Below are 13,088 nucleotides of genomic sequence, written 5' to 3' on the forward strand. Positions count from 1 at the left end.
TTCCAATAGGAAACTCAACTTGATATTCTTGCTGAAGATAAGACACAAAATGCCAGATTAACTCAGTGGGACAGGCAGCATCTCTGGATAAAAGGAATGGGTGACGTTTCAGGTCGAGACCCTTCTTCAGACTTGCTTTTGTATTCCAGCACAGCCTTACCATATAGCTTTCAATGTTAAACTTCTGCCGTCCAAATCTTGTAATTTGTGTTCCAGTAATCTAAATTTGTTTTAATTGTTGCCCATTTCCATTGTTTAAATTTTATTTTTATTCATATTTCAAAAAATGTTAAATATTGAGACAACTTGTTACTTTACTATTACAGCACTTACTTGTATTCTTTTGTGACTGGAATGGCACAGCTTCACATATCCTGAAGGAATCCACACAGTAAAGAGAACAAAATGTAACCATTACATATGATCAAATTGCTATGTTACACATTAAAATTCAGTATAAATCAAAAGCTATCAAAACTAGTTCTTTTTTAATATAATGACCAAAGCTGGAAATGTTGCATGCATTTTAAATCTAAATTGCACTTTCTTTCGCCACTTTAGATAATGTTCAGAAAATAATTTGGTAAATTAGGTAGATTATAGTCTACCTGCATATTGAAATCCCCCATAACCACAGCGGCATTACCTTTGTTAAAATTGGCATGTAACAAAGGTAATCCCACTGTGGTTATGGGGGATTTCAATATACAGGTCGACTGGGAAAATCAGGTTGGTTCTGGACCCCAAGAAAGGGAGTTTGTAGAGTGCCTCTGAGATGGATTCTTCGAGCAGCATGTATTAGAGCCTACCAGAGAGAAGGCAATTCTGGATTTAGTGTTGTCCAATGAACCAGATTTAATAAGGGAACTCAAGGTAAAGGAACCGCTTGGATGTAGTGACCATAATAGATTAGTTTTAATCTGCAATTTGAGAGGGAGAAGGTTAAACCAGGAATGTCAGTGTTGCAGTTGAACAAAGGGGACTATGAAGGCAAGAGAGAGGAGCTGGCCAAGGTCGAATGGAAAAGGATCCTAGCAGGAATGACGGTGGAACAGCAATGGAAATAATTTCTGGGCATAATCCAGAAGATGCAGGATCATTTCATTCCAAAGAGGAAGAAAAATTCTAAGAGGATTAAGAGGCAACCGTGGCTGACAAGGGAAGTTAGAGATGGAATAACTAAGAGATGGAAAAAGAAAAGATGTATAAGATAGCAAAGAGTAGCGGGAAGCCAGAGGATTGAGCAACTTTCAAAAGACAACAGAAGATAGCAAAAAGGGCAATACAGGCTGAAAAGATGAGGTACGAAACGAAGCTGGCCAAGAATATAAAGAAAGTCAGCAAAAAGCTTCTTTAGGTAAGTTAAGAGAAAAAGATTAGTAAAGACAAATGTTGGTCCATTGAAGGCAGAAACGGGTGAAATTATTATGGGTAACAAGGAAATGGCGGATGAGTTGAACAGGTACTTCGGATCTGTCTTCACTAAGGAAGACACAAACCATCTCCCAGATGTACTAGTGGACAGAGGATCAAAGGAGACAGGAACTGAAAGAAATTTGTATTAGGTGAGAAATAGTATTGGGTAGACTGATGGGACTGACGGCTGATAAATCCCCAGGGCCTGATGGTCTGCATCCCAGGGTACTTAAGAAGGTGGCTCAAGAAATTGTGGACGCATTGGTGATCATTTTCCAATGTTCAATAGATTCAGGATCAGTTCCTGTGGATTGGAGGGTAGCTAATGTTATCTCACTTTTCAAGAAAGGAGCGAGAGAGAAAACCGGGAATTATAGACCAGTTGGCCTGACATCGGTGGTGGGAAAGATGCTGGAGTCAATTATTAAAGAGGTAATAACGGCACATTTGGATAGCGGTAAAAGGATTTGTCCAAGTCAGCATGGATTTATGAAGGGGAAATCCTGCTTGACTAATCTATTGGAATTTTTTGAGGATGTGACAGGTAAAATGGATGAAGGAGAGCCAGTGGACGTAGTGTATCTAGACTTTCTGAAAGCCTTTGATAAGGTCCCACACGGGAGATTGGTGAGTATAATTAGAGCATAGGGTATTGACATAGACAGAGAATTGGTTGGCAGACAGGAAGCAAAGAGTAGGAATAAACAGGTCGTTTTCATAATGGCAGGCGGTGGAGAGTGGAGTGCCACAAAGCTCAGTGTTGGGGCTGCAACTATATACATTATATATTAATGATTTGGATGATGGAATTAGAAGTAACACTAGCAAGTTTGCAGATGACACAAAGCTGGGTGGTAGTGTGAACTGTGAAGAGGATGTTAGGAGGTTGCAGGGTGACTTGGACAGGTTGAGCGAGTGAGCAGATGCATGGCAGATGCAGTATAATGTAGATAAATGCGAGGTTATCTACTTTGGGGGCAAAAATAAGGAGGCAAATTATTATCTCAATGGTGTCAGATTAGGTAAAGGGGAAGTGCAACAAGACCTTGGTGTCCTTGTACACCAGTCACTGAAAGTAAGCATGCAGGTACAGTAGGCAGTGAAGAAAGCTAATGGTATGTTGGCCTTCATAACGATTTGAGTACAGGAGCAAAGAAGTCCTTCTGCAGTTGTTTAGGGCCTTGGTGGGACCACATCTGGAGTATTGTGTGCAGTTTTGGTCTCCTAATTTGAGGAAGGACGGCCTTGCTATTGAGGCAGTGCAGCGTAGGTTCACGAGGTTAATCCCTGGGATGGAGGGACTGTCATATGAGGAAAGATTGGAAAGACTACTCTTGTATTCACTGGAGTTTGGAAGGATGAGAGGGGATCTTATAGAGACATATAAGATCATAAAAGGACTAGACAAGCTAGATGCAGGAAAAATGTTCCCAATGTTGGGGGAGTCCAGAACCAGGGGACACGTCTAAGAATAAAGGGGAGGCCATTTAAAACTGAGGTCAGAAGAAACTTTGTCACCCAGAGAGTTGTGAATTTGTGGAATTCTCTGCCACACTGGATGAATTTAAAAGAGGGTTAGATAGAGCTCTAGGAGCTAGTGGAATCAAGGGATATGGGGAGAAGGCAGGCACAGGTTTCTGATTGTGGATGATCAGCCATGATCACAATGAATGGCAGTGCTGGCTCGAAGGGCCAAATGGCCTCCTCCTGCACCTATTTTCAATGTTTCTATGTTCCTAAATCAGTGTGATAACTAATTACAAAACTAACTTGACTTGAAACATAACTTTGCTCCTCCTCCACGGATTCTTCCCAACTTATTGATTGTCAGCACTTTGTTTCTATTTCAAATTTCCAGCATCTGAATTTTAGTTAATTTCCAGTTTCTGCATTAGCCATCCATACGAGTGAGAGCTTTGAAATCTTCGCTCAATATACCACATATTTATTAGATTGCATTTTGTAAACAGGAAAAATATTGATGAATTGCACCTGAACATTGCACTTATTTAATTTAATTGCATAGTTTTTTTTGTAAACAAATATTGAGGACTTCATAGTGCATTAACCTTGAAGAAGGTTCAAAGATATATAAACTAATTAATATCAAATTAATGCTTCCTTTCATAGTGGACAGTCAAGCAATGAAACATACAAAGTGAAAATCAAAACCTGTAGATGCTGAAAATCAAAAATAAAAACAGAAAATGCTGGAAAAAGTTGCCACATCAAGCAGCATCTGTGGCAATTGAAATAGAGATGTTACAGTTTGAAAAACCTCATCAGACCTGAGAAAGAAAGAGATCAAGTTATTTGTCAGTTGCAGAGTTTGGAGAAGGAACTGAAAGGGAATGGGCCTGATAGAATGTGTCCGTAATTGTCACAAGGATAAGGTATAGGTAAATTAATCAAGTGAATTGAGGCTGTTAAAAGGGAGAACATGAACAAGGGAAAGCTGTGAAATGAGAACTATTAGAGAGGGCGAACACAAATATATCATTTTATCTATTTGCTTCAGATTGGCTAGTCTGCTGTAGGACTGATTGGGCCGTTGTTGAAGTTATTCAAGAGAGAAATTTGTATTTTTCTCAGCTGTTATTGGAGCTTGAGGAGCCAAATGGCCCACTGTACTTCTATTTCTTAGCACTTTAATTTGGGAGGATTGACTCATTTTTGGTGATAGAGGCATGTTGTATGGTAGAATCAAAGACTTCCAAGAAACAATGACTAATCGGGACAAATACCTTTTCTCATTCTTATCAATTCTACTAATCATGCAAGAACAAAGAACTGAAGCAGGAGTTTCCGATATTGTGTCTGGAGCTTAATACATTAGTCAACAACAGTATGATAGATCCTTTGCCCGTGATCTACTCTTCTGTCCAAATTATGGAGGCCTTCATTCCTTAATTTTGAATAAGCATTCACAGCCACGAAATTCACCTGATACATGCCTCTTAGAATTTCTATGTTACAAATTATAAACATCACTCATATTTGCATTCCTTCCAGCAGAGGTCATTTTTTTTTAAATGGACCAGAAACATTGGCTTATAGGAGCATCACATCTTTTTTTTTTTATTGTCTGGCCCAAACAAACACAAGCGTTAATTAATTTTCTCCAAAGTTTACTAAAAAAATAAAACCAGAAGTTCTACAAGGACAGATTTACAATTACATATTTCCTGAAAATGCACTGAAATCACAGAGCTAACCAAGCACTTTAAAATAACACGTTAAACATCAAGCAAAGCAAATGACTTTCTGAAGTTCACTCAGGCCAAGTTACCAGCTGTGTTACCAGCTACATAAAGTTCTATGTGAATTACATTGTCCTTGAGGAGACTATACACTGCTTTCTCAACAACAAGCCCTGGGTCACCAGTGACATAAAGGCCCTTCTCAACCAGAAGAAGAGGGCCTTCAGAAATGGTGACAGGGAAGAGGAGAAAAGGGTGCAGAAGGACCCCAAGGCGAAACCGAGACAGGGCAAGGACAACTACAGGAGGAAGCTGGAACGGAAACTTCAGCAGAACAACACGAGGGATGTGTGGAGCGGGATGAAGGGCATTACAGGCCACTTCCTACTCCCCGACAGTCTCTCCCCCTCAATCCCTCTGGTCCACTTCTCCTGCCTTTCTTTGCTGAGCTTGACCATCAAGGCTGAGCAGGTGAGGAAGGAGCTGAGCAGATTCCGCCCAGGCAAAGCTACAGGTCCTGATGGTGTCTGCCCTAGGGTACTCGAGGCGTATGCCAGCCCATTGTGTGGAGTGCAACAACATATCTTCAACCTGAGCCTGGAGAGGGTTCCTGTGACATGGAAGACATCCTGCCTGGTTCCTGTACCAAAGAGGACACGCCCCAGCTCCTCCAATGACCACACATCATGAAGTCCCTGGAGAGGCTGGTGCTCACTCACCTGTGACTCCTAGTTAGATCCTATCTGGACCCCCTACAGTTTGCTTACCAAGCAAAGATGGGGGTTGAGGACACCATCATCCACCTGTGCCATCGTTCCAACGCTCACCTGGATAAGCCTGAAAGCATTGCGAGTTGGTTTTTTTTTACTTCCCCAATGCTTTTAACACGATCTGCACTGCTAGGAAGCAAACTGACAAAGATACAGGTGGATGCTCCATTGGTGTCCTGGATCATCAACTACCTGACTGGACGATCACATGTCAGGCGACAGAATTGTGTCTCGGACATGATGATGAGAAACACGGGTGTCCCACAGGGGACGGTCCTCTCTCCCTTCCTGTTTACCATCTACACCTCGGACTTCAGATATAACTCCGTCTCCTGCCACCTGCAGAAGGTTTCAGATGACTCTGCAATTGTGGCCTGCATCAGTGAGGGGAGGGAAGCTGAATACAGAGGTGTAGTCAACAACTTTGTTGAGCAGTGGGGGCTGAATCACCTGCAGCTCAACATCAACACAAGACTAAGGAGTTGGTGGTGGACTTTAGGAGGAAAGGAACACCCCTGTCTCTATCAATGGTGTGGATGTGCAGTTTACCAGGGAATACAAATACCTTGGAGTGTACCTGGACAGTAAATTGGACTGGTCCAGGAACTATGAGGCCCTTTACAAGAAGGGACAGAGCTGCCTGTGCTTTTTGAGAAGGCTCCGCTCCTTCAACATCTGCAGTGAGATGCTGCAGATGTTCTACCAATCGGTGGTAACAAGCGCCATTTTCTTCGCTGCCGTGTGCTGGGGCAGCAGGGCGAATGCTGCAGACGCTAATAGGATCAACAAACTCATCAGAAAAGCTGGAATTGGATCGGGAGGTGGTCTTGGAGGGGAGGATGCTCGTGAAACTGCGGAGCATCCTGAACAATACAGCTCACCCCCTCCATGACATAACGGTCAACACGAGTACCTTCAGCAACAGACTGGTTACACCAAGATGCAGGACAGAACGCCATAGGAGATCCTTCTTCCCTGTGGCTATCAAACTTTACAACTCCTCCCCTTCTATCGTGGGGTAGATTGACTGACACCCCCCCCCCCCCTCAATCGTTGCACATCCACGAAGCCTTACCACTTGTCATATTATTTTCATGTTTCATATATTTTGTGTTTTTTATGACTAGGCAAATTAATTTCCCTCCTGGGATAAATAAAGTCCTATCGTATCGTTACACACTTAAAAGCTTTAAATAAGCCTATACATTTAACAGAAGAAATTTGGTGACAACGCTAATCAAACACACCACTAATTTGTACAGAAACAATTATTTTACCTGAAAGATGTGAACACACTCCATATTGTACATAGGTAGACCAGAAGGTACATCATCTCTACAAACTGTAACATTTTCTTATTTTTTACTCTTCTCTGGGCACCGTTACAGATTGGCTGCACTAAAACAAAGTTAGAATTTGCAATCACGCATTTATACATCTGTTATTTACCCCAGTTATTTACAATATATATTAACGATTTAGACGAGGGAATTAAATGTGACATCTCCAAGTTTGCGGATGACACAAAGCTGGGTGGCAGTGTGAGCTGTGAGGAGGATGCTATGAGGCTGCAGGGTGATTTGGATAGGTTGGGTAAGTGGGCAGATGCATGGCAGATGCAGTATAATGTGGATAAATGTGAGGTTATCCACTTTGGTGGCAAGAACAGGAAGGCAGATTATTATCGGTATGGTGTCAGATTACAAAAAGGGGAGGTGCAACGAGACCTGGGTGTGCTTGTCTCCTAATTTAAGGAAGGACATTATTGCTATTGAGGGAGTTCAGCGTAGGTTCACCAGGTTAATTCTCAGGATGGCAGAACTGACATATGATGAAAGAATGGGTCAACTGGGCTTGTATTCACTGGAATTTAGGATGAGAAGGGATCTTATAGAAACATATAACATTCTTAAGGGATTGGACAGGCTAGATGCAGGAAAAATGTTCCCAAAGCTGGGGAAGTCCAGATCCAGGTGTCACCGTTCAAGAATAAGGGGCAGGCCATTTAGGACTGAGATGCGGAAAAACTTCTTCACCCAGAGTTGTGAATCTGTGGAATTCTCCGCCGCAGAAGGCAGTGGAGGCCAATTCACTTGATGTTTTAAAGAGAGAGTTAGATTTAGCTCTTGGGGCTAAAGGAATCAAGGGATATGGGGAGAAAGCTGGAACAGGGTACTGATTTTAGATGATCAGCCATGATCATATTGAGTGGCGATGCTGGCACAAAGGGCCGAACAGCCTGCTCCTGCACCTATTTTTCTATGTTTCTATCTTCTATCTACACTTTCTTGTTTCACAATTTCTTACATTCTTATCTTAGGTTGACAGGTCTTTGTTTAATGCCATCTGAAAGACAACACCCCTAATAATACAACAGTCTGTTTGTCATTGATACAGTGAGTTTGCATTCCAATAACAGTTTAAACTACTTATGTGAATAATTCAAATAGGTTGCTGTCACCAAAGTAACTTTTGATTTCAATCTGTCTACGAATTTAACAGAACAATATTCATACACAGCAGAAAAAAAGGTTCTAACAAACTTTCATTGAGTATACCGAGGCAATCATATCAGCCGAAACTACTACTGACTGAACATAATTTTTAAAAAGCCACCCTCAATATAACGCAGTACAAGATCATGTTCCATGAAAATGAATCCTCTGCTGCTCATCCACATCAACAGAAATACAGACAAAGACAAGGATTTCATACTCCAACCCATGACCTCCCCCCTCGCGACCATAGACAAATGTTAACACTCTCCACGAGTTAGCAAAATACGGAGCAGTTATGAAGCGGAATTCAATTAACAACCACAAATTGAAATACATTGCCAGTGAGTCAATATGGTTCCTGGCAGATTACTCAGACTCCTGATATGGGGGGGGGGGGGGTGGAGGATTCATTCATTGTACCAATCAGTTTACTGCACCTCTTCATGGAGATGTTATCTCCGACTTCACACCCAGACGGACAACACATCGCACCCCAATGTTTTGGTGTCGTTTCCACAAGAGTGCCAATGATTCACATCGATCCGTGCCGGCTCCTGGATAGACTCTAAATGTCAGTCCACTTGGCCCACCCTGTAAACCCATGGTGGAGGTCGACCAAGGGCTGCCTGAGATTAACAGCCCGAAGCCAACACTCGCCCTCGTCTTTTTCATTTCAAAAATAAAGGTCCATTTAGAGTAAAAATTGATAACCTAAACAAAAACTGTCCATACATATCATATGTTTTTGCGTCCACCGAAGCCCGCACTCACCGGCCGTCGCCAACCCTCGGCTTCGTGAGACGACGACAGCAGAGAAACGACCACCTGCGGGGGTGGGGTCCGGGCTTCTGTGTGACCGACCGCCTCAAACTACCAAACACCACACGTGACCACATACCGCACATGACCACACACCGCACGTGACCGCATACCGCACGTGACCAACATCACGGCTGGGGGTCACAGGCGGCGGAGGAAAGCACCAATCAGAGGCCGGAAAAGCTAGGGGGCGGGGCTACTATGTTGATTCACGTCACACGTGACCGAACACCGTACGTCACTGAACATCACAGCGCGAGCAGGCAGAGCTGTAAAGAACCAATCAGAGGAGGCGCTCGGCGGCGGGCGGGGTTTTGGTGGGATCTACATCACACGTGACACGGCATCGCGCAGCTCCCCGCTATACAGTATATAACTGTGTGTGATGATACCATTAAAATGCAGAAAATATCTCATTTATCAACTCACATTTTTTTGTTATTGTTATTTTTATTTGTTTTCCCCCTGCTTAATGTCTCTGATTTTATTTTTTATTACTGTTTCCGCCCATTTCCCTCCCGTCCTTCCCAGGCCCCTCTTTTGTGCAATTTCCCTTTCCTTGTATTGCTCAAACACACTGCACAAATTTAATTTATCAAGTCAAGTCAAGTCAATTTTATTTGTATAGCACATTTAAAAACAACCCACGTTGACCAAAGTGCTGTACATCAGTTCAGGTACTAAGAACGAACATACAATGGCACACAAACATAACAGCACATACATAAACAGTTCACAGCGCCCCCTCAGAGGGCCTCAAACGTTTGGGAGTAGAAATAGGTTTTGAGCCTGGACTTAAAGGAGTCGATGGAAGGGGCAGTTCTGATGAGGAGAGGGATGCTGTTCCACAGTCTAGGAGCTGCAACCGCAAAAGCACGGTCACCCTTGAGCTTAAGCCTAGAAGAATGTGTGTTTGTGTGTGAGAGGCAAGATAGAGATAAATAGATCTCAAAGTTCCTTCTCATGGATCAGAAGCAATTTTGATTTAAAGCTCCTCTGGTATCTTTGAGCAAGATAGACCACTCGACCCTAAAAACCTTAGTAGGTCATGGGTAAATTTCAGCGCCATTTTAGTAAGCAAATTCTGTGTGCTGGACGAGGCAGTGTTCACAACTGCGATTTTTTTGTATATAAAATGTTTGCAAACAATTATTTTTATTCAACTTCTTGGATAAGTTGACAGTTGACATAACTATTTCTTGAAGAGTTGCTGCTTCGTGATCTTTAAACTTTAGATGTTACTGATTGAATATTTACACTAGAGATCCACTCTATCAGGCCAATTGATCATATTTAATGAACTGTTCTTTGCTTTCTTTGTTAATTTTAATTTCACCTTCATGAGCTGTATCTCTTTTTGTTTTATTTTTAAAAAGTCATGGAAGCAGAGATTAAGCATTTGCAAACAATAGAACTCTACTGTATCCACAATATAATTGAAAAGACATTTAACTTTATACTTAGAGCCAAGAAACTTTGAATTGGTGAATTGATTAGTTAAAAACCGTTGACAGCCAATAAAATGACCAATGCTGCCTGACGTGGTACAGAAGCATGACTCCAATTAAAATAGACGCAGTGGTGGAGTAAATCACCGGGTCAGGCAGCATCTCTGCAGAAAAAGGATGGGTGATGTTTCAGGTTGGGACCCTTCTTCAGACAATGGGGGGGGGGGGGGGGGGTGGGGGGGAGTTGAAGAGCTGGTATAAATCAGGACCTGATCTTTTCATTGGTTAGCTGACATGCGAAACAGTGCAACCCTGTATATCGCGCACACAAAATGATGTAAATCTTACCATGAATGACAGAAATAAAAAGTGTTATCCTTGTTAATGAAGTTCATTTTTGAATGATTTAAAATTGAGGGGGTTGGTGCAATATACTGTTAACCCACAAATGTGTCGTTATGAGATATTCACATTTGAAAAATCCATAAATCACAAAAAAAACAAGAAGGTGCCTATGTTATTTGACCAACTTATGGTTGAATTTAAATATTACTTTTTTTACAGGTTGTAGGGTAGTGGGCAAGGATCATGTTAATGCAGGTAACTCATTTTTCACAAAAGTGAGGGTTAGCACTACATTGCACCGACCCCCTCAATCATAAGTTGAATTCAAAACGAAACTACGGTAGCAATGTACATTATTCATGTCTAAAGCTAGCACTTCTGTATCAGTGTAGGTATGTATGCATTACATTTTATTACACTAATATAGAATGAAAGGAATGAAAAATATCTTGACATGTGTTCATAGTTATTTTATTCACAATATTAGGATTTCTGGAAATAAGTTTGATGTCACTGATTGCGAATGTGTATGGGTAGGCATTTCTCATACTGTTCTCCCACAACACTGATTACACTGCGAGAGGCATAACGAACAGCGGGTTTTGCTTCCTAAAATGGCAGACGTTCCGCTCTGTTGCGTACTACACTTCAGTATATGCGATTTCGATGGAGTGGTCCATCTTCCTCCACTCTATTATCTTTGGTGGTGGCTCAGTAGCTTGTCACGTGACGGCCTTTGTCACTCCTCCCTGCATGCGAGGAGTTGCCATTGGTCTAGCTCCCCGCGTGTGTTCAAACCTCTGCGCTCTAACCTGAAGTAGGGTCTCGATTAAAAAAACGTCACCCATTCCGTCTCTCCGGAGATGCCGTGCTACCCTCAACCACCTCCGCGCTGTAAACTCCTCCACCTCCGCGCTGCCCATCGCCGGACTCCTGTTTGAAGACTCAACATGTGGACTGCGCTGTAAATGCCCACCAGGCTGAGCCTCAGTGGTGGCGCTCAGTGGATGATTATTCCAATCCGTGGCTAGACACCCAGGTGAATGAGATCCTTTTTCCTGGCAGTATCTTCGAATTAATGTTCCACGGTGTTACACAAAAGTAAGCCCTTCGTTCAGCTTAGTTTATTGTCACGTGTACCGAGGTACAGTGAAAACCTTTTTGTTGTGTGCTAATCAGTCAGCGGAAAGACAATACATGATTACCATCGAGCTATTTATTGCATACAGACACAGGATAAATGGAATAACGTTTAGTGCAAGATAAAGCCAGCAAAGTCCAATCAAGGATATTCCGAGGATCGCCAAAAAGGTAGATAGTAGTTCAGGACTGTTCTCTAGTTGGTGATAGGATGATTCAGTTGCCTGATAACAGCTGGAAAGAAACTGTCCCTGAATCTGGAGGTGTGCGTTGTCACACTTCTATATCTTTTGCCTGATGGGAGAGGGAGTGGGCATGATGCGACTCGTCCGCGGTTATGCTGCTTGCCTAGCCGAGATAGGTCATGTGATAGCAGAATTAGGCCATACTGCCCATCAGGTCTACACCATTCAATCATGGCTGATCTAACTCACTCTTAACCCCATTCTCCTGCCTTCTCTCCATAACCCTTGACACTCGTATTAATCAAGATTCTATCTCTGCCTTACAAATATCCATTGACTTGGCCTCCACAGCCTTCTGTGGCAAATAATTCCACAGATTCACCACCCTCTGACTAAAGAAATTCCTTGCGTGCTGTATAAATGCAACCAATGGAAGGAAGATTGGTTTCTGTGATGGTTTGGGCTGCTTCCACAATTCGCTGCCATTTCTTACAGTCTAGGATGGAGCTGTTCCCAAACCAAGCTGTGATGTATCCTGACAAAAAGCTTTCTATGGTGCATCCATCGACTTTGGTGAAAGTTTTTGGGGACATTCCGAACTTCCTAAGCCTTATAAGGAAGTTGGTGTGCTTTCTGTGTCGTTGCTTCAATATGGGTGGTCCAGGAGAAGTTGTTGGTGATATTGATTCCTAGGAATTTGAAGTTTTCAACCATCTCTACTTTGGTCCATGATTAATCACTTCTACTTGGATATAATTTGTATTCCTCTAATCCTTGCCTATTTGAGAGTCCATATATTGATAACAATAGATAAGACATAAAACAATATAGCCCTTAATGCCTATGCAGATGAACATGGTGCCTATTTAACCTAATTCCTTCTGCCTGGATGTGTTGTACATTCCCCCATTCTCTGCATATTCATTTGTCTATCTAAAGAAAAGACCTTTTAAACACTACTATCTATTTGCTTTCATGATCACCCTTGGCAGTGTGTTCTGGACACCCACCAGCCTATGTTAAAAAGAATCTTGCCCTGTGTAAGATTTGAGAAGTTTTCCCTCATTCTGAAAGCAACACCAAACCCAGGGCAGAGGTTCAAGTGGCACAGCAGCAAATTGTCCCCATTCCTGAACCCTCCACGGTTCACCTAACTGTACAGGAAAACTTCACCGACATGCAACGATTTGTAGCGCATTTCGGGTACGCCATTCCCCCTCTCCCCGAACATCTCACAACCCTGTTAAAGGCAATCGCCATGTCACAA

General features: G+C 42.4%; 1 protein-coding gene across 1 annotated transcript in view; it reads right to left on the reverse strand.

Annotated features, from left to right (window-relative positions):
* The window catches only part of jtb (jumping translocation breakpoint), a 30,112-nt gene that overhangs the window by 12,202 nt on the left and 4,822 nt on the right, over positions 1–13,088 (reverse strand). Inside the window, 4 exon segments of the mRNA XM_078396791.1 lie at positions 334–374; positions 6,664–6,784; positions 8,656–8,685; positions 8,688–8,754. Of these exon segments, the coding sequence (XP_078252917.1) occupies positions 334–374; positions 6,664–6,784; positions 8,656–8,685; positions 8,688–8,754 (259 nt within the window).

This window comes from Rhinoraja longicauda, chromosome 3, assembly GCF_053455715.1.
Source record: "Rhinoraja longicauda isolate Sanriku21f chromosome 3, sRhiLon1.1, whole genome shotgun sequence".
Classification (NCBI taxonomy): Eukaryota; Metazoa; Chordata; class Chondrichthyes; order Rajiformes; family Arhynchobatidae; genus Rhinoraja; species Rhinoraja longicauda.